Source organism: Sminthopsis crassicaudata, chromosome 4 (genome assembly GCF_048593235.1).
Source record: "Sminthopsis crassicaudata isolate SCR6 chromosome 4, ASM4859323v1, whole genome shotgun sequence".
NCBI lineage: Eukaryota > Metazoa > Chordata > Mammalia > Dasyuromorphia > Dasyuridae > Sminthopsis > Sminthopsis crassicaudata.
Window position 1 is genome coordinate 72,231,703 of NC_133620.1, and position 26,204 is coordinate 72,257,906.

The following is a 26,204-nucleotide window of genomic DNA, read 5'->3' on the forward strand; positions in this document are numbered from 1 at the left end:
AAAGTAGACTGATAGTATGTGAAGGAGCAAGATTCAGCTCTATCTAAATTTAGCATTTTCCCTGCAATACTCTCTACCTCACAAATGACAAGGTGGAAATTAAGTTTTAATCACTTACTTAGGAGTTAATGAATGGATTATACAAATGAGGGAAAGAAAAGAAAAAGTCTAAAAAGAGGGAGCTATATACTCTTTCCCCCTAATTAGAGACCTCCCTAATATTTGCAGGAGGAAAGAGAGGAAAATTATGATCAGAAAACTTCAAATTCCAAGAAGAGATTATTACTTTTTCTTAGACAAACCAAGATCTGATCTTTCTTTACCACAATATTCTACCACTAACCAGAAGTGCAAAGGATAGAACTTTTACAACGCAGATGAGGTTAGGGGTTTGGCAAAAGAACAACCCAAAGATAGGTTTCCATCTCCTTTTACCACAGGCTCCTTCTTCTTCAACACCCAACCCTAGAGAAGTGATGACTAAATACCCATGTGCTGAAACACCCTCTGAAAGTAGCCCAGACTTGCCAGTACCTCCTGTTCTTAGAGGTAACCCTAGTCATACATACCCAAACCATAGGAAAACCTTTAATGTGGCTTCCAGAGCCGGGCTCAAGCTGTGTCAAGGCCAGAAGACCCTTGTTCTTATATTGAATTTTCATTAAATTAGTCTTTAAGACATGGGAGTGTTTTTGAGTTTTGGCTAAAGCTACATTTCTATATTCCTGATTTATTCTTGGACTAATCTTCTGGTGTGAGTCTAGTGTCTTTACCTCTCACAGACCTTGGAAGTATCAGGAAAATGTTCAGTGATTTGGGAATGAGATGATAATGGCTATGTCTTTTTGTCATCAATTTGACCAAAAGACTGATGATTTCTCAAAAGTGGTTCTCCAAGTTCTCCAGGACATGAGAACTTGACTTTGTCTACCTGACATTTTTTCTTCAGTCTAGAACAGTTGGTTAATTATTTAATTAGCAGTGAACAATTATTTATTCTCCTTTAAAGCTTCAGTGTAGGTCAGTGTGGGGAACTATTAATATACTACTTTGTGGATGATTCAAATGGAGTTTGACATCCTTGACCCTCTAAATCCCTTTGGATTCTAAGGATTCAAATTTGGACCACTCCAGTTCAAAAAGCATTTGTTGCTTGATTCCTGTTTAGTTAAGCCTCTAAATCTCAGGACTGCTCTTCCTTAGCTTCAAACAACAATAATAGGTTTGGTCTTAGAGGTCTTGTCATTTATCCTTTGTAGGGATCTCTTGACAACTGCTCCCTAAACAGCGCCCTTATTTTAGATCCATCCAATCAAACCAATTGTGGGGCCCTTGAAATATAGTCGCTTCTACTGAAAAAGTTGTGTTTTGATTAATTTATCAACTCGAACAGTTCAAAAGGAGAATGTGATGGCTTGGGAGGTGGGTTTCCCTTCACTGAAGGTCTTCAGAGATTGGCTGACCACTTATCAGACATGTTATAGTGGAAACCATTGGATGGTGCCATAGTGGAGTCAAGGAGACTCCTATTCCTGAGTTCAAATCTGACCTCAGACACTTAATAGGAATTGAGCCTGTGAGTGACCACTGTGCTTCTGAGATCTGGGAAAAATCATTTAGTAATTCCCAGCCTCATCTTATAGAGGAGAATAATAACAGTAGCTCCCTCACAGGATTTTTGTGAAGATCAAATGAGATAACACATGTAAAATGCTTCATATATTTTATATAATGTTAGTATTATACTCAATAATAACAGTTATCGATAATGGCCATTCTCTTGGACTAGGTGATTGCTTGGACTAAGTGGCCTTGGATATCCCATCCATTCCTCACATCCTTTAACTCTGATTTTGAATAATAGTATATTGTTGTTGCTAATAATGTTCAGGGTAAATAGATTATCTGAGTAAAGTATCTACAAGATGAGTCATCTTATAAAACCATGTGAAAAGACAATAAAAGTTGATGACATACCATGATTATTATTAAATCCATTTAAACATTTACTAAAGACTAATTGTGTTGGATTATGTGTCCTTGGGCTTGTGTCCCTGAGGATTATAATCAGTGACTTGGATAAAGACATGCTTATCAATATTGCAGAAGACAAATCTGAGGAGGTTTGGGATGGCAAGCTGCAACCTGAAACTAAATCTAGTAAGGTGAAATTGAATAAGGGATAAAAGTAAAATGTTATATTTAGATTGAAATACCTTTACACTAAAAGATGGCAGAGGCATGTCAAAGTCTCAGGGTTTGGGTTATATGACAACTAAAAAAGTGAAATATCGGGCTTAATTCAGAATGTACAGAAGGAGTGAAATCGTTATTCTGCTTTATTTTGCCATGGTCAAATTGTACCTGAAAGGCAGAATAGTGCAGTGGAGAATGCCCTGTATTTTAAATCAGTAGAGATATTACTCTGCTACTTCCTACCTATATGACCTCAGTCAAGTACTCAATCTCTGAACCTCACTATACTCATTGGTGGAATGAATGTGTTGGAGCAGATTATTTCTAAGGTTCCTTTCAATTACAAACTTGTTAAGCTTATGATATTTCTGGCCTGGGCTTAACAGAGTTGAGTTCTCTGGGGATCCCTTCAGGATAAAGAATCCCAGAACCCCTCTTCCCATGGCTTTTGAGTTGTTCAAGAAAAGGGAACATTAGGGATTTCAAAGCACCTCAGAACCCCCTGCAGTCTTAAGAAAGATCTATCCCTCCCTCTTAACTGCCTTCAATTTTGTGATTGATTTAGTTCTAGAATTTCCTCGTGAAGTTGTTTTGTATTTTCTTGGCAAGATACTGGAGTATTTTGCCATTTTCTTCTCCAGCTCATTTTAAAGATGAGAAAACTGAAGTAAATAGGGTTAAGTGACATGTCCAGGGTCTCACAGCTAGTGCATATTTGAGGCTGAATCTGGAAATTATCTTCCTACTCCTGGTGCCAAGTCTCCTAGAGGAAGTGGGATTTTTAACCCTAAAAACAGTAGGAAACATGGCCTTGCCTATGGTGATTTTATGCATATAATTGCTGTGGATTTATTAATCAGTACTTTGCCTTTTCTTTTCCAGAGATTCCAAATGTGACTGCGATGCAGCTGGTAGCACAGGGAGCTGTGATTCAGGTCGATGTGTCTGCAAGGCTTCCGTCACTGGAGAACGCTGTGATAGGTCTGTGGTTGTCCATTGAGTCTGTTGAATTAGCAGTAAGATCCCCTTGGTGATGAGCAAGAGAATTAATCTCCTGACTCTGTACCTTTCTGTTTGGCTTCCACCTGAGCCCTTGAATCTGGCTCTTATTTGGCTCTTAAATCAATCTTGGGCAGGGCCTTTGGTCTTCAAGGGTCATTTACCCCAGACCTCCTCCATTTTTGATAATGAGCCTCCTTATCTCACCCAGGCTAGAAGCACAGTGGTCACTCACAGGCTCAATTCCAAAACTGATTGTCGTGGAAGCTCTCCAGTTACGCCTCCTTAGGTAGCTTGGAGACTCTGCTCCTGGAACTCACCATATTGGTGCTGGACTTAGTGGAGACTTTAATGGGGACCCTGGAGAATGCCAGAGCTACTGAGCTCAAGAGTCATGGGCCTTAGCTTCCCCCAGAGCAGGTTTTGGAGGTGATCACTAGTGCCACCCAGCCAGACCATTTATTTTAAGAGTCTTTCATTCCCAAAGCCCTAACATTTCTCCTCCATCACTGTCTTTCTCCTTACACATACTTTGATACAAATTTAATGTGAACCCATGAGAGCATGATGCTCTATACTTATTTATTATCTATAAAGATTGACTTAGTTATACATGTTTTGAAAATTGTTACAGAAGGATATCACCACATATGGCCTTAGATGTTCACTATGTATAGAAAAGAAACTTATCAAAGCTGGGATTGGGAGATACATATATATATATATATATATATATATATATAATATTGTATTATATATATATTACATATATATATTTTATGTATATGTATATTATATAATTATATATTATTACATATATATGTAATACACACACACACACACACACACACACACAAAACGTGCATAAACATGAACTAGACAAAGCTGTCAAAGCCTCTTGGGAGCTAAGCCATGTTAGGGCAGGTGGAGCAATGTGGTGGGATCCACCCTAAGCTTGCTGTTGCAGGACACTCCTCAGGTACAAGTTGTGCTTGGGTTTAACATTTCTCCCTCCCTGGGGATTATTAGTAGAGAGATGTGGTATTTGTATCACAGGGAAAGACTTTCCTTCTCCCCTCATTTTCTTAAAAGTAAAAAGCTTTCCTTTGGCATCCATCCAATCACTTGTACCCAAGGTAAAGGAAACACTTAGTGAATTCCTAGCCTGCATTTTAAAGGGTGCTTTGTTGCTGAACTAAGAGCAAGGAGAAAAGCAATTTCTGCTTTATTATAGTAAAATCTTTTTTAAAATTTCTTCCTTTCTTCCTTTCTTTCTCTCTTTCTCTTTCTTTTATTCCTTCCTTCCTCCTTCCCTCCCTTTTTCTTTCTTTTTCTTTTCTTCTTTCTTCCCTTCTTCCTCTTTCCTTCCTGCCTTCCTTCCTTCCTTTTTTCCTTCCTCCCTCCTTCCATATCTTCCTTCTTTCCTTTTTTTTTTCTTTGTTTTTCTCTGTCTCCTTCCCTCTCATATTTCTTCAGTATAGAGAAAACCCATAGAACTTCCCTCCTTTGCTACAGACTGACAAGAAAAGTTCCCTGGGACAATAAGAGGTTAAAGGCCTTACTCACTGTTACATCTTGAAACTAAGTCTTGCTTTCTCTAAGGATAGCCAGCCACTCACCGTGTCACACTACCTCTCAGTTCAAACATAGACAAACATAAGTGTTCCACCTGCCAATTTTACTTTGAGATCTCATCACAGAAGCTTGGGGGGGGGTAGGTGTGGTTTCCATCATGGCTGCTGTTCTCAATGCATCTCTTTTAGTTTTTTCAGTGGAAGGTGGAGATGGGGGAGGCAGGAGAGAAGGTTCTATCCACCACTTTTTTTGAAGGTCGTGCATCCGCCCTTCACCTTTTTTGCAGTCAGCGCATTTGGGGCCTGGACTTTGGTCATACATCTCCTCTCAGTTTCCAGGTCCATGCTAGAGAACAGTGGCTGGTGGAATGAGATCCCACTGCTAAAAAAGAGAGTAGGAGATGGGGTGGCCATCCAAGTTATGATAAAGAACTGGGTGGTTAGAGAATTTCTTACCCATTCCTTTCATTCACCACAAGAACCTTCAAGAACCTAACTTCAATTCTATATCTTCCCACCCATTTCTCAAGCTTTTGTGTATTTCCAGTTTCTGCTTCACTCCTCAAGTGTGGAAAAGGCAAGTCCTATCTGGCAGAGCATTCAAAATGTCAAAGTTGGGTCAGTGACTAAGCCCCTGAGGTTAACTTGACCTTGTTCTACTTATGGGCCTTGGCAGTGTAGGAGAGGCTTCCCCTAGGGGAAAATAGGCACTTTCTCTAAAAGCATTCTTCTTGGGGGCTTGATTGACAGTGAGAGGGAGGGACTTTTCCAATAAGAAGAGGTACTTTTACTAATGTGGACAGATTTCTTCTCCCAGAACTGTCAGGGCCTCCAGAGAAGGAATGAAGGGAGAAGATATCATGGGTGAACCAGGTATCAGACTCTACATAGAACAAGAAATAACCTGCAGCAAGGTTACCAATTTCTGAAATGACTCCTCTAGGTGTCGGCCTGGTTACTATCATCTGGACAGAGACAACCCCGAAGGATGCACTCAATGTTTCTGCTATGGCCACTCAGCCACCTGCAGCAGTTCTGGAGTTTACAGTGTCTACAAAATCACTTCTACTTTCCATCGAGGTAAAAGTCCTTAATTGCTTCAGTTTCTCAGGAAAGGTGTATTCATAGATACCCGAGGAGCACATTTCTTTAGGAAAGATCATAAGTTTTGAGCAGAAATGAACTTGTGGGTCATTGAGCCCAACATCCCTTCCCCCTATTTTACAGATGAGCAAATGAAGATCCAGAACATCAAGGTCACATAAAGAACCAAAGCTTAAATTTAGGGCCTTTGTCACCAAATCAACTGGCTTTTTCCACTATCAAGATGTGGTCTTCTGCTTGATTGATAAATGAAGCTATCCTTTGATATGTTATATTATAATAATAATAATAATAATGATAATAATATCCTGATACCTTGGAAGAATTCACAGGTGAACAGTTTATTTGTAGAGTTTTTTTTTTAATTCCCACCAGCTTTTAATTTAAAAACTATCAGAAAGTTACCATACATCTAGGTCCCTATTAGTGGGAATAATGAATCCCATGAAGTGGTTCCATTATTTAAATTTCCACTGTATATTTTCATTAGGCTGGAACCAATTACCATATTTTATATGACTATAACTTTGGAGAGTATAGATTTGAATATATGACCACTCTGGGAAATTCATTATTTGCACTAATCAGGATCTACCTATATATCTATCTCTCCTTGTTATATTCCCCCGAACCAACTCAAAATCACCAGCACATCTTCCAGACGTGTTTTGGGGATCCTTTGAGATCTTACCATGCTACCTAAGCTGGAGTTTCTCCTTCTACCACCTGGATGATTTTGTTTTGCCAGGGCTCTAATTGTATAAATAAAATGAGTACATCAACTTGATATGATCTTGAGTTGAGGTTTTGGAATAGCAATGACCACAGGGAGGAAGTAATTGCTGCTCCCTCTGAATGTTGCCGTTCTTACACAAAACTCCAGTCACCCCAGTTTACAAGTCTGTAGTTAGAAGCATCCTCAGTGAAACCTTTTTTATCTGCTTATTTTCTAGATGCCGATGGCTGGAAGGCTATCCATAGAAACAGAGCACCGGCACCACTTCAATGGTCTCAACGCCACCAGGATATATTTAGTACAGCCAGGAGATCCGACCCTATCTATTTTGTGGCTCCTGGTACGTAAAGCAGGGCATTTATTCAAAGGGTAACTAACTTTTACAAGCTATGAAAATCAAGTTGATGAACTGAAGAGGAGAAATATGGACGTCCAATCATTCAGTGTTCTACTGCTATGAATCTATGTCTTAATGAATGTCTTAAATGAATTGTTTTCTAAAATATCTAGAAATAGATATCAATGCATTAGAAATAATATCAATTATTATTGATATAATAATATTTAGAAATAATATTAATACATTAGAGTCAATCTGGTCCAGGGGACAAAGGGGCCTTTGAAAGAGGAAGACTGCATCTGAGTTAAGCCTTTTCGACCTTGGGAGAAACTTCTTAGCATTTTCTGGAAGACCTTAAGTTGCAGAGAAGGTGTTGACCTCTGATAGAAGGAGTATGGAGAGTTCCCTATATCATTGAAATCCCAGATCCAAGTTCTCTTTAAATATTTTTTCTTCCTTTTCTCCCTTCAAAATGATGTTTCCTTGTGCAATTTCATCACTAATTCTCTTTCTTTTCCCATGACATTTTACTTTATAGCCAGATTTCTTGGAAACCAACAGGTAAGTTATGGACAGAGCCTCTCTTTTGACTATCGTGTGGACCGAGGAGGAAGACACCCATCTAGCCATGATGTGATTCTGGAGGGAGCTGGTCTTCGTGTCTCAGCCCCTTTAATGCCACTTGGGAAGACACTGCCATGTGGAATCACCAAAACATACACGTTCAAGTAAGCAAACTTATTCAGGGTTGCCTGTGATGACTTCTTCATCACTGAATGCACTTAGTGAAGTGCTTAGTACATAGGAAGGGTTTAATAAATATTTGTTGACTGATTGTAAATCAATGAAAAAAAATTTATTAAGCATTTACTATTTGCTAAATAAGCAATTATATTATGCTGAGTTTTAGAAACATAGCTACAAAAGTGAAGATTGTCCCTGCACTCAAAGGGACAGAAGAAAGTAACATGTTAGGGAGTGATGACCAGGGAGAGATACTTTGGCTTGGAAGGGTATGGGAGTGGTGAATGGAGCCATATGGAAGTGGATTGACACATCCTTTCCAGAAATAATGAAAAAGTTGATTTGATTATGGTTCTAGAACTGGAAGGGGATGAGGAGGAGGGGACAAGTAGCATAGCTGCTACTAAGAAGTCTGGGGAATGAAATGAACTGGGGTAACCAGCAATATGATGGAAGATAGAAAGGTAAAAAGGTAATTTATGAAGTAAGAGTCCTGGGCACAAAAGGGCACTGCACTCAGTCCTAAAACTCATCTCCTATATGTGAGAAAACTGTTAGCAAAGAGGTTCTACCTTCAACTTAGTTCAAGTCAAGGAATATTTCTAAAGGGCTAACTTTTATCTCTCTGAGTGTTTGTATAGGACTACACTATTCAGTTTCTGTTCCCAAATTATAAGGTCTGGTTTATTATCAGGAAGGCTGTGGGGAAAGTGATTTAAAAAAAAAACAACAACAAACTTTTGGTTTTTAAACATACAGACTGACTGAACATCCAAGCAGTAAATGGAAACCTCAGCTGAGTTATTTTGAGTACCGCAGATTATTAAGGAATCTGACAGCCCTCTGGATCAGAGCTACATATGGAGATTATAGTAAGTGACTAATAGGACTGGAGAAACATTTTCAGAAGAACTTCAGCAAGTTAGTAGCCAAAATGTTCCTACAAAATATATACCCAATTCTTTTGTTCCAGTTTGTGGTCTTGTTGAACTGCAAGTAGGGAGAGATACAATTACCAAAAATGTCAATTTATGATTTAATAGAAATGTTAAAAAAAACCCTAGTTAAAACAGCAAACACGTATCAAGTACTTTGTATGTATTAAATACTGAGTTACACATCAGGAATATAAATACAAGCAAAAAAGAAATAGTTTCTTTCCTCAAGGAGCTTACATTCTTCTTGGGGAAGACAAAAAGCTGGGGAAGGTGGATGGAATTGATGGCAAAGTCAGGAAAAGGAGTAAAGAAAGAATGGTTGCTCAAAGTGGAGGTTCTAGGAAGAACTGACCAATGAAAGAAGGCTGTAGGAACAAAGAGATCTATCAGGGTGAAAAAATGTAGTCATACTCTATAATATTGTTAGTATTTATGTTCCTTTTTTATTTTTACCAGCTGAGCATAATAGGACAAAAGAGGAATTTTTCTCTTTTTGAGTTTTAGACAAATATGTCTGAATTCATAACCATTCATAACCAGGTTGTTCTTCCTCTTGACTGTAGTGCTTGATTCACTATGTCATGATGACTCTCCTTTTGGCCTACATATGCAGTCACTTACCAATTTCTAGAGAGGTATATTTATCTATAAATAGTCACATAAACCCTGTTCACATCTGGAGAATCATTTAGAGTCACGCAAACTCTGGAATTTTTAGCCTTGAATTGAGCTGATCTGAATAAACAAATAGGATTATAGAATGGTCTCTAGTTTCTGGATCTCTAGGTTATTTAATTTCTTTTCTCATGGTTTCCATAGTGGAAGCTCCCCAGAATCTCCCATGCATATTTAGATAATTTTAGTGTAAAATTAGACACCGTACAATACCTTGAAGAAGACTACAGAAGTGCTCTATGGAATTTATATATTGACATGTTGTAAGCAAGACTGTCAAGATTTATACATTTCCAACTTTTGGTCAGTTCTCATTTGACTGGCTCTACAATCAACTGTAGACTGTACAAAGTGATAGTTTAATTGACTGTTCCAGCTTTTCAAAGGCATAAAAATAGAATTCTCAAATAGAATAAATATCACATGTGAACCCATCATTGTTTGGCTCTGCTGGGCTCACATTTAGTGAATCTGGATATTTTCATAAGCACAAATCTTCTTCAAAATATGCAAGTATTTTAGCAGATTGACCCAAAATCATACAATCTAAGTGATTATGGAATTTTAGGAATACAAGAAATTTTAAAGATGAAATTTATAGATAAGGATATTGAGTCCTAGGATAATAGCAGAACAGAGAACCCAAGCCTTCTGATTCCTGGTCTAATATCCCTTATCAAACTGTTGCTTCCCTAACAGGTTCTCTGAATTCAGACTCCGTTTTGTTGTTTGATTAGGTTTTCCTGTTCAGATTGTTACAATTAGCAGAAAATCACAAAAATCATGCCGATGGCATTTGATGTCTTTCTCCAGATCCCAGTTTGGCCTTCAGTGCTATTTATCAGTCCATTTATTCTTCATGTATAGACTCTTTGTCTCATTTCTCATAGAATTGGCAAAGAATCTCCTTTTTCATTATCCTTATGTTCTCAGCCTTAGCCGGGTGCTCCTCATTCAGAAGTGATGACCCTGCCTACTATTTGATCTAGAATCTTGAGGTCATTTGATGTAAGCTCCCTCAATTCTTCTCTTCCAAACCTCCAAACGTGTTTTCTAACCCATCTTCTCTTCCTTATACTCTTTCTCAAAGGGATGATAATGTGGTATGGCCTTGATCACATCACCCTTTTGGGGACTTCATGAAATCAATTATCCCCCTATCTCTGACATTTTTATCCTTCCCACTAACATGCTCAAGTCTTCCCAATCCCTTTTTAAAAAATCTCTCAAATCACTATTCTCTTATACTCTCATTCTATTTCTTTCCTTCCTTTTCCGGGACTATAAGGAGCAGTCCACTTAATATCCACTTACTTCTTAAATCCTAGCACTATGAATTCTATCCCCTCGGGCTGAAACTGTTCTCTCTAAAGTTAGCAATGATTAAATTCAAAGGACTCTTTACAGGCCTTGCCCCTAAATAGCCTCACATTGTCTCTTCCTTTGATTTCCATGATGCTGAAGTTCACTGGTTCTTTCTCTCTCAATTAATTCTTCTTCCTCCTATTTTTCTTTAAATGTTAGCATTTCCTAAAGCTTTGCCCTTAGCCTTCTTCTCCAATTTACGTTCTCTCTCAGTGTTCTCATTTAACCCCAAGATTTCAATATAACATCTGTGTTTAGTACTCTCAAATCTAAATCTCTGATTAGTAATGGACAGATGGTTATTGAATTTGGCAAAGACAAAGCAGTATTTTTTGGTGTTTTGGACCATTATCTTTCTTCCCTAAGGGAACTATTCCATTACAATGACAGAAAAAATGAACAATAGCCATTTAAAAATATATTATTTTTTTGCTTTTATTTCACCTTCACTTTCAAATATATCTCCACCAACTTCTTTACCCAGGGCAATTTATAAAAAACAACCAATTATAACAATACAATTGTTAATAATAGCTAGCATTTTGTATTGTTTTGATGTTTATAAAAAGCTTTACAAATATTACCTTATCTCACATATATGTGCTATATACATATTAGCATAATGCAAATATATACACATACATACATTTATGCATGCAATATTCCATGCTTATAGTTCTCCACCTCTTCAAAGAAGTGAGGGAGGTACAGTTTCTCAATTCTTCTCCTAGATCAAACTTGGTCATTATAATTTATAGTTTGACTTCTTTTTTTTTTTTTTTTTTTTTTGAATGGTAGTAATTTTGATCTGAAACAAAGGAAAAAAATGCTAGATCTAACTTTCATTCTTCTAGTCCCTGCTCTTCTTCTAGGCATTTCCTTTTTTTGACTAATTTCTTGGTATTTTAGGCACAGGATACATTGACAACGTGACTCTGATCTCAGCTCGTCCCATCTCTGGGACCCCAGCACTATGGGTTGAAAAATGTGTGTGTCCTGCTGGATACAAGGGACAATTCTGCCAAGAATGTGCCCCTGGATACAAAAGAGACTCTGCCAAACTTGGGCCTTTTGGAAGTTGTATACCATGTAACTGTCCAGGTGGAGGAGCTTGCGATCCAGACACTGGTGAGAGAAACTAAACCAACCTTCTGCAGGTAGCATAGGTGATTAAGGGATATATAGACATATTTGTATGCATATATATATATAATATATATATATCATATATACCATATGTGTGTAGCAATAAGTATAGGAGTATAAATATACAATAAATGTATAACATATACATATATATTTTATATGTGACTATATGTGGGTAAAAATTGTGATACTGTATGTGTGTATATATATATGTGTGTGTGTGTATACATATCTCTAGCTATAATTTCTATCTAGCTATATGAATGATTTTGAGGTTGTTAAAGGATGGGAATTGTTCCTGATATTAATATCTGTTGATAGAAAAACAACAAAATAAAATAAAGACATATTTCATCAGTTTGGTTCAATTATGGAAATTCTATGGAAAGGAGCTATACTGCAGAATATGGCTGTCATGGTTCAGTGTTGGTGGAAGAACTGGTATCGAGTTAATTAAGTTATGTCTGACTCTTTGTGACCCCTCTGGGGGTTTTCTTGGCAGAGATAATGGGGTAGTTTGATGTTTCCTTCTCCAGCTCATTTTACAAATGAGGAAACTTAGGTAAGCAGGGTTAAGTGACTTGCCTAGGATTTCACAACTAGCACATATCTGAGGCTGGATTTGAACTCATGAAGATGAGTTTTCCTGGTTCCAAACTTAGTGCTCTATCCATTGCGCCACTTAGATACCCAACATCTCTACAGTTATAGTAGGAATTTTACAGAAGGACCAAAGAGGATATGAATACTAGCTGAATGTGGCAAGTTATAGCTACGTTCTTAGCCTAGGCAGGAATGGTCCTAGATTTGAACAAAGGATGGGTCTACCTCCACATGGTACTTTAGTGAGAAGGTGCTGGTTTGGCGCAAGGACAGAGAGAGCCATTGTTCCCTTGATGGAGTTTGGTGAGAGCTTGGGGATGCAGATTTTTCTTAGCAGATTTTGTTCACCAAGCTGCATGTAGATTATTGAAAAGTCATTTTTCAGTTGATTTAATACTTACATTTACTCATTTCTCTGTCCTTTTCCTGTGTTTTCCAGGAGATTGTTATTCAGGGGATGAAAACCCAGACATTGACTGTGCTGACTGCCCCATTGGTTTCTATAATGATCCCCAGGACCCACGCAGCTGCAAGCCATGCCCTTGTCAAAATGGCTTCAGCTGCTCCGTGATGCCGGAGACCGAGGAAGTTGTCTGCAATAACTGCCCGCAAGGGATCACCGGTAATGGCCATGCTCCCTTTATAGCCTAGCTGATTTCTCTTCTGACAAGAATGACTCTGCATAAACAACACCAATTTCTAAGGAATTTACCAACTTTTATAGCTTCTGATCCCTTTTTCCTCCCTTTTGTTGGTCCAACATAGGTGCATTAGGTACAATTCAAATTGCAAAGAGTTTTGGGTCTAGAGGGCAAGATCCCCAGTACAAATCCCAATTCTTTAGTTTATTCTCCATATGCCATTAGATGAACCAGTTGTTCATCTCTGGATCTCAATGCCCTTATCCATAAAAATGAGGGAGTTAGACCTAATTATGTATAAAGTCTCTTCCAGGTTCTAAATCCTCACTTTATAGATAAGATTATTAAGGAATTCAGAGTTCTCTAATCCAACTTGTACACAAAACTTGAGTCATATCTACACTATCCTTAAGAACTGGCTATCCAGCCTCCACTTCAAATGACAGGAAAGTCGGTGGCCCCCTTTTTAAATCAGAACAGCATTTGCCTATTTTCAGTCTCAAAGAGTGATCATAAGATCATAGATTTGAGGTCAAAGACATGTTGTTGTCCACGTAAATAATTCATGGAAAGAGTCAAAATTTGGACTTAGGTCCCATGACACTACATTTATCAGCAGTATTTAATACTCTCTATTGCCCCATATTGCCTCCCAAAGTCATTCTCTCAAATACTCAAATGGAACTACAAGCTTATTAATTTGAAAGTTCCCTCCAACCATGCAGATTACAGATCACAGATCATGGCCCATTCCTCCCTGAGCATCTTGGGAGAATCTGATCCATGTCTTCCCAAAAGTTTGCCCCATGCTTGCCTTGCTTTCTCCCAACTTTGAAAGGGTACCAGTGCAATGCTCTACTCATCTACCTCCCTAGCTCTTGGCCCAGAACCCTATACTCTTTCTCAGGAGTTTCCTAAAGCTTTATTTTTTGGAGTTCCAGTCACATTTTGCAGGTTTCTCACCCCTACCATGAGTTCTTCAAATCCCACAACTCTCAGTTCAGCTTCTTTATGACTGCTCTATGTCCTCTCCCCAACACAGGGTTCAGATTACCATTGCTTCAGTGACCCCAGTCATCTTAGCTTTTCCTGATCTTTTAAGAGCCTTGCTCTGGACTTGCTAATGGTCATTTTTGCTTATCTGTCCCTTCCCAGGTGCTCGCTGTGAGCTCTGTGCTGATGGCTACTTTGGAGACCCCTTTGGTGAAAATGGTCCTGTAAGACCCTGCCAGCCCTGTCAGTGCAACAACAATATTGACCCCAGTGCACCTGGAAAATGTGATCACTTGACAGGGGAATGCCTGAAATGCATTTATAACACAGCCGGCTTCCATTGTGACCAATGCAAAGAGGGCTACTTTGGGAATCCTCTGGCTACTAATCCAGCAGACAAGTGTCGGGGTAGGAATGTGACCCTGGAGGATTTGATGGTACTTGTGTGTGTGCGTGTGTGTGCGTGTGTGTGTGTGTGTGTGTGCGTGTGTGTGTATCTGAATGCAAGTGTGAAGTTGTGCATAGAAACGGAAAGAAAATGTTGGAATGACCAGGCAAGGAATATGGAGTGCCTAAAGTATAAACTAATCTGTTATGATCTCCCTGACCAATTTAGACCTGAAACTGCTTTCCCCTTTTTCCTATCATTTCCCTCTTTTTAGCAAGAGGCCTTTCTCATTCCCTGCCCCCTCTGTGGCAGCCAGTACTTTTCCCCTGAAATAACTGTCCATTCTCCATTTTGTAGGGACCTCCTTGAAAGCAGAATCTATTTATTATTATTATTTTAGTTGTTTCCCCAGTTAAGCAAAGTTCCTGGCACATAATAACCACTTAATAAATAAACACTTGCTGATTTATTGCTAATTAGGAATCCTCCAAGAGGGCTGGGGCATGGCAGAGCAGAATTCTATCAGGGAATTACAGGGTCTCTAATGGGTTAAAACTGGGTGAGGAAGCCAGGTTTACATTCCTAAGGGGAAGAGGAGATAAAAAGGGGCCATAGCTTGGGTATAATCCTGAGGCAGGTAAAGTGGAAAGTGGCTGCCAAACCTGTTGGGGGAGAGTCATAAATGGCTCAGAATAAGGCAGTGCAAACTAAAGCTAAGAGAGGGACAGGGTGTATCTAATAAGGTGGTTTAAGAGACCCTCGCAGGAAGTCAGTACAACTGGGCTGTGGTATGAGTGACTCTCAAAGCCTCCCTTGGAAAGATTCCGTTTTTAGTCAAGTATCTTAAAGGATTCCTAAGTCTAATCCTGCGCCGCTGTTTTGGATACTACCCGACTCACAGGATTGTTGAAAGATAAAAGCTTTGTAAACCTTTAAGGCTCTTATATAAATGTGAGTTGTTATTTCAGATGAAAGGAATTATTATCTATCATTCCTCACAGGATAATAGATTTAAAGCTGGAGAGGATTCTAGAAGCTATCAAGTCTAATTCCCTTACGGATGAAGGAACTGAGGTTCAGAGAGGTTAAATTACTACCCAAGATCACACAGCTCTTAAGTGTTAGCAGGAAGATTGGAACCAGAGTTACACAGTTAGTCGGTGTCTGAGGACAGATTGGAACATGGGACCTCCTAATTGCAGACCCCAGCAGTCCAACCACTACACTCCCTGTATGCTTTATTCTAATCAGCCCTTTCAAGTATTACTTGTTGCATGTTGGTGCTAAAGCTAGTAATGAGCTCAGTGTTTAAGTTGGAACTTGATTTTATAACTTGTAGTATCCAGACTCTGGATGATATACCTGGTCCACAGGGTCTCGGTGAAATAATATCAAGGCCTAAATGGTCCTTGGACTTCTGGACTTGTCAGAATCCCTAATCCCCACATATTTACAGGGTACCCTGTGTATCAGAGACTTCATGGCTAGAGATAATGGGAAAGCATCTGCTCTGGAATTTGCCCTCAGAATTTCCCCCTGACAATTACCTCCTATGTGATATAAATCACTTAATCTCCCCTGTCTTCAATTTCCTTATTTTTATAATAATGGAATTTGAATAAATGGCATCTGGGTCCCTTCCAACTCCTATAGTTCTTATAACTGAAAATAACCTGACACCTGATGGGTCCCCAATATTGCCAATGAAAATGAATCCTCTGGGGATCTCTTGCATCAGATTATTTCTTTTTAAAATTTATAATAGCTTTTTATTTTTTTCAATTCAGTCTTTAACGTTCACAATGGCAAAACCCTGCTTTTCATATTTTTCCCTTCCTCCCACCTCTTCCCTCTCAGACAGCAAGTAATCCAATATAGGTTACATATGTGCAATTCTTTTAAACATATTTCCACAAGAAAAATCAGATCAAAAAAGAAAAAAAATGAGAGAGAAAAAAACCAAGCAAGCAAACAAAAAAGGTGAAAATACTATATTGTGATCCATATTCAGTCCCCATAGTCATCTTTCTGGATGCAGATGACTCTTTCCATCCCAGGTCTTTTGGAATTTGCCTGAATCACCTTATTGTTGAAAAGAGCCATGTCCATCAGAATTGAACTTCACATAATCTTGTTGTATATAATGTTCTTTTGGTTCTACTCATTTCACTTAGTATCAGTTCATGTAAGTCTCTCCAGGACTTTCTGAAATCATTGGATCAGATTATTTCTTGTTAGTTTGAGAAGAAACCTACTTTTATGTGGTACAGAAGGGAACAGGTTCTAAACGGCTTTACAAGTGAGAGGATTTTATATCCTTTCTTGGAATAGGAAGAAATTGAATAGGAAGGAATTTATTTGACAACTGAGTGAAGGATGAACTAGAATGGGAAGAGAATTGAGGGAGAGGGACAAACCAGCAGATTATTGCAGTCGTATAGGTGTGAAGTGATGAGGAACTGTCCTCAGGTGATGGCAGCCTCATAAAGAAAGAGGTATAAATGAGTTGTCATAAAGGTTGGACATCACAGCAGACTGGAAATGGGGACGGGAAGTGGGAGAGAGTGAGAATTAGAGGATGACTCCTGAGTGATCGGGAGAGCAGAGGGGGTCCTTGACAATTATAGTACAATTAGAAAGAGGGAAGGTTGGAGGTAGATAATGGGTTCAGGTTTGGACATGTTGAGGTTAAGATATCTGTAAGATGACATCTCATTCAAGATGTCTAATAGACAGTTGGAAATGTGAGGCTGGAAGTCAAGAGAAAGATTAGGGCCACGTACATAGATTTAGGAATCATCTACAAGGAGATGATAATAGAATTCAAAGGAGCTAATAGGATCATCAAAAAAAATAATATAGTGGGAAAAGAGTAGGTAGTCTAGGGTAGGCAATAAGAGACTGAAAGACAGACTGCTCCAGTATTAGTTTATGGATCTTCTTCCTGGAAATATACCTGTTTGAGAAGTAGATTTCTGCTGATTAGTAGAGAGCAGAAACAGGTTATTATCTGGACCAGAAAGGGGCAAGAATTCTTATTCAGGGACCCGACATTCTTCATATTTATCTTTCGTAGCTCTTTTTACCCTCCTAAAGTTAACCTAGGTTAAGATTTTTCCTCCATTGTCCCTCTACTTTTTCTAGCTTGCAACTGCAACTCAGTGGGATCTGAGCCCCAAAGGTGTCGAAGTGATGGGAGCTGCATCTGCAAGCCAGGATTTGGGGGTGTCAATTGTGATCATTCAGCATTAACCAGCTGTCCAACTTGCTACAACCAAGTGAAGATTCAGGTAAGTAAGCTCTTTTCCAAATGTTACCTGCCACGCAGAGTATTTCCTGTTTAAAGTCCACAAGGATTTCAAGGATAATAAGAACTCGAGTGGTGGATGGGTGGGAGATGCTCGGGAGCAGCTGGAACTCTTTCTGACTACTTGATAGTAGTCTTAATGAAATGGTATTTAAGGTCTCACAGCCCTTTCTGTGTATGTTATTTTTAAAGGAATGCAATTAGAATATAAATCAATACAATGTAAATTAATTTGAGAAGTCATAACACAAATGCTCTCCAGATATAATAGCTCTCCAAAGTTCAGAGAAGAATGTAAATATTTGTTCTTCAGGATCCCAAAGGAACCTCAAATGTAGAATAAGCTGAACTCTGGGCAGAAGTGTTTCAGAGTTTCTCAATAGGTTCTAGTCTCAAGGGTAACTGGAAAATCTTGGTTTCCCTCTGTGTTCTGATCCTGTCTTCCCATGATGGTTTCAGCTGGACCAGTTCTTGCAGCAGCTGCAGAGCTTGGAGGCTCTAGTTTTGAAGGTACAGGCTGGTGGGGGGTCCCTCCCCAATGCAGAACTGGAAGACAGGTTGAAGGAAGCCGAGGGGACCCTTCAGGACATTCTGCGAGAAGCTCAGATCTCTGAAGGTAATGAACAATTTCCCTTTCCTTTAGACAGAAAAGGGAGGAAAGGCCACTATGGGAAGGTATTTCTATGCAGTGGAATGTCTCTGCTTGGATCAGTATCTCTAGGGACCTGAGTCCCAAGCCTTTATCCTTGAGGTAGCACAGTCCCCTGTAAAATGGGCTGAATTTGGAACCAGAGATCTGGATAAAAATCTCAGCTCTGCCTCTTGCTTCTTATGTAATTTTAATGATATGTTTGTCCTTAACTGTGGATCTGACCGTGTTACTCCCCTCCTCAATAAACTACAATGACTCCCTATTGACTCTTGCATAAACTCTTCTCTTAGGCATTTAATTTTCTTTACAATATGGCCCTAACCGAAGTACTCCCCTAAGTACCATGGCCAGTGGTCCAGCCAAAGTGATGGTCTCTCTTTTTCTCACACATGATCAGCCTTCTTCCATCCCTAACCTCTGGAAGGTACTCCTACTTTACCTCCACCTCACAGAATTTGTCTCTTCCTTCAAGATATAACTCAAGTATTACTTTCTATTCTCCTGATCTGTCTCCTGCCCTGCAGCTAGTGTTCTTTTCTAATTACTTGATATTTATTTTGTATTTCCTCCATACAAATCTATTCTCTGAGTGTATACATAAACAGTAGTCTCTCTAAAGAATATAAGTTCCTTGAGGTCAGGGATTATTACTTTTTTGGGATATGACCAGGGTCTTCCATGTGGCAGTAATAAATAAATACTTGTTGATTTATTGATCATTGGCAAATTACTTAACCTCAGAGGGCCTCAGTTTTCTCATGTATAAAATGTGTTTGAATCTATGATCTCGTGATCCTCTTTGGAAATTGAGGAACTAACTGTTAAGGCCTTCTTGACCCAGTATGCAAGCAGGATACTCAGAGGACATTTGTATCTTTTGTAATTGTATTATCCTAATGAACTTCTCTTTGTTAAGCCTACTGATTTCATAATAACAACCCAGGAATTACTGACTGTGTCCCTTTATATATGTCCAGGCTCTAGTAGGTCCCTGAAGCTCCGCCTGGACAAGGCAAGGGCCCAAGAGACCAATTACCAATCACGACTGGATGAACTCAAAATGATGGCAAACAGAATGCTGACCTTGGGGAATCAGTATCAAAGCCAAGTCCAGGATACCCGGAGACTGATTGCCAAGATGAGATTGAGTTTGGAGGAAAGCAAAACATCCCTAAGCAATACTGTAAGTTCCTCTGTGTTCTGAGGCTCTTAGGTGCGCTTCTCAGGAGAAGATCCAACTTTATTCGCTTGACCACTTCCACTTCTTCCCTCATCCTCTCTAGTCTGTGCTCTGAGTTTTTTCCTGTCATCTCTCAGCCTTGGAATTATCTTTGTTAAAACCCTTCCAATCCTACCTTTTATGTTCTTTTTCCTCCATCAGATCCCAGATTCTTTACTATTCTGTAACCCCTCTTATTTCAATCTCCATAGTGAGCTCCTGCCTCCTCTCCCTTCATTCTGCTTGGTCCAAGAAGTTGGTCAAATAAGGACAGTGGAATTGTGAAAATTATTCTGATGAGGGTTTTGTGCTTTTCTCTGCAAGAGGCAAACCCAGATTTATGTTCCACTAAAGAATTCTCCAATGTGATTCATTGTGGTAGGGAAATGATTGTGGGTTCTCAAAGACTATGGCAGATGAATGCAAGCTGAGGTGGACCGGACAAAGCTGGAAAGGCTTTGAGTCCAGGATCAATTGATGTCAATTATTTGGGGGCCAATCTAGCTGAATTTTAAGAGACTCATTACCAGGCCTGACTACTATATTGTCAAAATCACAGATCCTTTGGGAAATATTATAATCCAATTCTATAGAGGCAGGATAGGATTAATTGACTTACGTTATTTGATCTGAGGGAAGGAGGCAGTGGTGGGGAGATGGGAAACACAAGGATCTAGGATCAGATGCTGTCTTAGGGAAATCAGATTGACTGAGTCAGATTGAGATATGGAGATATACCTTGTGCCATAAGGATGGAGTAGCACCAACTGGAATGATGCTTAAGTGGTAGAACATAAGACCTTTCTAGTTAAAATTACCCATGCATACATACTGTCAATAAAAAGTTATTTTAAAAAGATCTTTCTATTCTTCCCTCTAGGATATTCTACCTTCAGACCAGTATGAAGGACCAAACAGCTTTAAAACACTAGCCCAAGAAGCCTGGAGTTTAGCAGACAGGTGAGTCACATTTGGAAGTATTAACCTGCAGGCTGACTCACCCAAACTGGAGGTTTAACCACAAGGGCTCTCTGGTCGACCTTGTCCTGGATTGAACAACCATCCACCTGCCTCTGTGTAGATTTGAATACTTGTTTGTTTGTGGTTTTTTTTTGTTTTTGTTTTTTGTTTGTTTGTTTGTTTGTTTGTTTGTTTTTAGAGGGATGGAGTTCTTCAAATATACAATAATGTAGGAGTTCACCTTTTTTTTTTTTTTTTAGATCATAGATACCTTTGAAAATCTGATGAAACCAAAGATCCCCATTTCAGAATAATGTCTTTAAATGTATATATTAAATATTTAGGATTACAAAGAAAGCTAATTCTATTGAAATAGTTATGAAAGTGTTTTAAAAGTTCACAGACCCCAGATTAAGAGTCCCAGTGGTAGTACAAGATACAGATGTTTCTTTTTATAAGGAACGGTTCTGGGATAAAGGCTGGGAGCATTTTGTTCCCAGCTGCTCCAAGTGTGACTCGTGGGCTACGTACTTGTAGGGCACAGCTCTGGGGCCACCTGGAATTGGAATGAATGAGCTTTTGGGAAAGAACTCTCTGTAGCCTGAGGGGACTCAAATGCTCTATTCCAGCTAAGCCCAGGAACAAGTAGCAACAAGTAATGACCAGGCAGTCTGGTTGGGGGCCAACCCAGCAATCAGACAAGCTCAGCAGGGGCCTAATGACTGCTGTAAAACATATGCTAGGGCTCTGCAGCTTTGGAGATTCCTTTTGAGAGTCTTAGTGTGAAGCTCAACAGGTGGGGGGAAACTCAGCTGATCTCCTATAGAGCTCAGTCAGTCGGAGGGGGATGGTTTGGACTTCCGCAGGGTGAGCTATCCCTGCAAAACTTCACTCAGCTTTTGGGGGAAGGGCAGGAAGAACATCTGGGATGATTTTGTTGACAAAGGTTTCTTTGGAGTTGGGCCCAGTTTAGGAGTGGACTAATGGGAGAAAAAAATAATCTGGCAGAGATATCGTGAGAAGCTTCTTGGTATAAAAAAGAGCCTTGAGTTGTAGGAAATCACTCACTTTAGAGAGATTGTACAGAATCAATATTTCTGTATGCTGAAGGGATCTGGACTTTCATTCATTTGGCAAGTTTTTATTAAACATTTACTATATTCAAGAAGCAGGACATAGTATATTGTTGTTGTTCTTCCCATATAAAATGCTGGATTGTCCTGGATCCAGAGTCTGCCTCTGTGTCTAATTGTGTGACATTCAGGAGCTCACTGAAACTTTTAAAAATACTATAATGGATCCATGATCTCTCCATTGTCAATGTTCCCTCCAAAGCATCCCACCCCTGCCTATTCCATCATGCTCTTCTGCATATTCTCCTACAAATTTGCCATATAGGAGATCCACTCAATTGGAAAGGATGAACAACTTGTCTCACTTTGTCTTAGTTTTGTAAGTTTGCTGGAGGAGGACCTGAGCTATCCTGACTTGTGCCTCACTATTGATACATCAACAACTTATCTTCTCTCTATTTGAATAGCAAATAGCAAATAGACTAGGGATCTTCTTAGTACTTCCTTATTTCTTACTTGTAGTCACTTATGTACACTATATCCCTCTTCACAATCCTCTGAGGGATACTCATGTCTAATTAGAGACTTTAGGATTAATAACCACGAAATAACACTAGTAGAATATTAGAATTTACAAGCTGGGCCTTTGTTTTAGGAAGAAGTTTGCGGTCATCAAAGTTATTTGCAAATTCTCAAAGGCAATCTAGTCTATTCTGCTGCTCAGTTCTGGGCCTAATGTGTCCATTTGTGGTATCTCTCCAAGATTAGATGAGTTTTGTGGGTTCTTTTTCTAATCCCATATCTCAATCTGGATAGTATATAACATCCCCATCCTCTTCTTGTGTTTTCCCCAAAGCCCTCCTTGGATGCTCATTGTGATGACCTGGGTTCTTGATGGCTATGTTGGATGAGTATGCTAGATGGCAATTTCTATTATTTAAAATAAAGCATTGAGTACAAGTCCTCAGGTTTTAACTAGTGAATAATGAAAGATCTTGAAATCAGATATTATCACAATACAATGATACTGCCAAGAGGGAAAATTTCTTGATTCTTCATTTTATGATTGTTCTCTGGTATAAAATTCAAACAGAAGCAGGGGCCATTAAACTTCATGTACAGATCTTTGTAGGTACTTATTGATTTAAAAAACTACATAATGACATTATCTAAATCCTATTGTAGTTTTATTTATTTCATGATTTCCAAATTGTATTTGAAGATGATTCAAGCAGCACTCTTGTTATGATGCTTATATGCCACACCTGTTTCTATTACTTAAAGGATGCTCTGTTATAGCTATTCTGAGGTAGTTATTCACTTTTCTACTTGTCTTTCTGCGGCAAGTCTGTTCTGCCATTCCCTTCCCTTTGATTTCCATGAAAGATCAAAAGGAAGAAGACAAATGTTCCAACCTTTGTTTACGAGAACTCTAATGGGATTTCAAATTCTTACCTTTCAGTCATGTAAAGTCAGCTAATGATATGGAACGACTGGCTGGGGAAACCAGGGATTATTCTGACCAAGCCTTGGAACTGGTTCGCAAAGCTATGGCCGAAGGAGTGGGAAGCAGCAATGTGGATAGCTCTGTGGTACAGGGGCTTATGGGAAAGTAAGTTTGAATTCACTACACCAATTATTGGAAGGGAAGGGGATAAAGAAACAGGGGAAGACTTTTTTTTATGGGAACCTAGCAAGTCTGATTTTTTCTAGGTGAGATAATAATAAAACTCCTGTGTATAGTAGCTCTTTAAAGTTTGGAAAATACTTTTACAAATATTACCTTCCTGGATAGAGCACCAGCCCTGAAGTCAGGAGGATTTGAATTCAAACCTGACCTCAGATACTTAACACTTCCTGGCTGTGTGACCCTGGGCTAGTCACTTAACCCCAATTGCATCATCCAAAAAAAAAAAACCCTGAAATCAAAAATGCAAAAAAATCCCCAAATATTGCCTTACTTGATCCTTATAAAAACCCTGGGATATAAGTGCTATATTATACCCATTTAGGGAAACTGAGTCTGACAGGAAGGATATAACTTGCCCAATCACATAGCTGGTAAGTGTCTGAGGCAGGATTTGAATTCTGGTTATCTTGATTCCAAACCTAGGATTCCATCCACTTCAAATTCTCTTGATGGTCTCTTTCTGTAGATTTGAAGAAGCTAAATCCCTGGCCCAGCAGTTGCAGAGGGAGGCCGGTCAAGCTGACACTGAAGCAGAGAGATCTTACCAGCAGAGCCTGCGCCTCCTGAACTCCATGCCTCAGCACCCCCAGATCACTAACCAGGCTTTCCAGGTGAGAGGGACCCCCAAGCACAAACTGGAGGCAGCAAACAGCAGAAGACTTCTTTGAGAAATTACTATAGTACTTCAGTATTATTAGAGCTTAGCACCTCCTCAAAGCCTATGCCTCAACTAAACACCTCCACTTGACTGCATGTAATCGGCTTCACTCTGTTGGAATTTTCTGCGCATTTCAACTTCAACTCATTGGTATCGAAATAATTTACATCTACCCCCCAGAGGATATAATCAAACTCCCAGACATCCCTTTTCCTTGAGAAAAAAATGAACGAAATTCGATTTGCCCCTTTCATCTGTCCTAGTATCATAGGCATCTCTACCTTACCTATTATTATCCTATTTCCTTGTCTAGTCTTCTCAACGCCTAAACGTTGGGTTTGGAAGTCAACTGTTCTCTCATCTTCTGGGGATGCCATTCCCCTAGTGTATATTCCCTCACGTCGAAAGGATGGTCTTTTTTCAATCCACCTTGTATGAACAAAATTTTGAAGAAGACCGGACATAGCCTTGATCTCTCAGAAGTGGCACATTGTGAAGATAAAAGCTGATTTTTTTTTAAATGAATCTTTGCTGTCAGTCAACAATCAACAAACATTTAAAAAAATAAACAAAATAAAGTTTTATCAACAGTCAACAGCCAACAAGCATTTTTAAAATAAATAAAATAAATTTTTACTGACAGTCAACAAGCATTTTTAGAATAAATAAAATAAATTTTTACTGTCAGTCAACAATCAACAAGCATTTTAAAAATAAACAAAATAAAGTTTTATCAACAGTCAATAGTCAACAAGCATTTTTAAAATAAATAAAATAAATACTACCAGTCAACAAGCATTTTTAGAATAAATAAAATAAATATTTACTACCAGTTGACAAACTGGCTGGGTGACACTGGGCAAGTCACTTTAATTCTATTTACCTCAGTTTCCTTATCTATAAAACAAACTGCAGAAGAAAATGGAAAACCACTCCAGTGTCTTGGCTAAGAGAACCCTAAATGGAATCATGAAGAACCAAACATGACAGAAATGAATGAATAATAACAAACAACAACGTGCAACAGAATATGCTAAACAATGAGGATGCAAAGAAAGGCAATTATTGCTATCTTTTTAAAAAAAATAATAGCTTTTTATTTTCAAAATACATCTCAACATTCACTCTTACAAAACCTTGTGTTCCAAATTTTTCTCCCTCCATTCCCCCCACTCCCTTAGACAGCAAGTAATTCAATATATGTTAAACATGTGCAATTCTTTTATACATATTTCTACATTTATCATACTGCACAAGAAAAAGCAGATCAAAAAGGAAAAAATGAGAAAGAAAACAAAAAGCATTGTTATCGTTTTAAAAAATATCACCTTCATTTTCTGATCCATCCTTTCTTACTTTCTTTCCCAGAGAACCAGCCCTCATAACAAAGAATTAAAAAAAAAAAAAAAAAAAAAAAGGGTCGGGGGTGGAGAGAAGAAGAGTTCAGCAAAACTAAAGTAGCCATGGAAAAAGTCTGACATTCTATGCAATGCTCCACAGCCGCATGATTCCACCTGGCTTCTCATATCTCTTCTTGGGGGCCAAAACTGGTCATTATAATTTCACAGTGTCTGATACAGTGGCCGCCCTTTTTCCCAGATCCCAGGGACCAGTGGGAACTGTGGCAAATTAATTACCAGTGAAGGTTTGATTTTCTCTGTGTCCTAACCAAAAAGGGTTTGTCTGTTTGACCTAGGAGATGGCTTGCAAAGCTTGTTTGCTTCAGAAAAAGTCTATTCTTCCTTCAATCTTTGCTTGGGGTCCACCTTCCCTCCCCCTAATCTATCTGTTCCTTTCTCTTACATTTTTCCCTGGGAGGTCCTCTAAGGAGCTATAAACATAGACATCAAACAAACAAAAACAGTGACTTGGTGATTTTGGCCCAGGCACAGATTTTTATGAAGAACCCAAGAAGATGGAAAGTTTCTCAGATGTTTTTGGAGCCCACTTTTCTTTGCCTCAGGGCCAATGCTTACTCTTAGCTTTTTCACTGCTTTTGAATATTGCTCCTATTTCTAGACAGTCATGTCTCTGCAAGGTCCTACAGACTTGTTATAGGGGGAAGAGCAGGGAGGGAAGAAGTATTTATCAAGCACCCACCCTGTGTCAGGTATTGTGCTACCCAAATGTTATCTGGGACTCTGGGAGGGAGGTGCTGTAATTATCCCCATTTTACAGATGAGGAAACTGAGGCAGGCAGTGG

At 39.0% G+C, this 26,204-nt stretch overlaps 1 protein-coding gene across 1 annotated transcript in view; it reads left to right on the forward strand.

Moving 5' to 3' along the window:
* The window catches only part of LAMC2 (laminin subunit gamma 2), a 78,851-nt gene that overhangs the window by 39,191 nt on the left and 13,456 nt on the right, over window positions 1-26,204 (forward strand). The window contains exons 4-17 of the mRNA XM_074308551.1: window positions 3,079-3,177; window positions 5,713-5,849; window positions 6,827-6,949; window positions 7,488-7,677; window positions 8,453-8,565; window positions 11,581-11,799; window positions 12,860-13,042; window positions 14,217-14,462; window positions 17,587-17,732; window positions 18,209-18,365; window positions 19,379-19,584; window positions 20,501-20,580; window positions 23,116-23,265; window positions 23,810-23,954. Of these exons, the coding sequence (XP_074164652.1) occupies window positions 3,079-3,177; window positions 5,713-5,849; window positions 6,827-6,949; window positions 7,488-7,677; window positions 8,453-8,565; window positions 11,581-11,799; window positions 12,860-13,042; window positions 14,217-14,462; window positions 17,587-17,732; window positions 18,209-18,365; window positions 19,379-19,584; window positions 20,501-20,580; window positions 23,116-23,265; window positions 23,810-23,954 (2,194 nt within the window). The remainder of the gene's footprint in view (window positions 1-3,078; window positions 3,178-5,712; window positions 5,850-6,826; window positions 6,950-7,487; window positions 7,678-8,452; window positions 8,566-11,580; window positions 11,800-12,859; window positions 13,043-14,216; window positions 14,463-17,586; window positions 17,733-18,208; window positions 18,366-19,378; window positions 19,585-20,500; window positions 20,581-23,115; window positions 23,266-23,809; window positions 23,955-26,204) is intronic.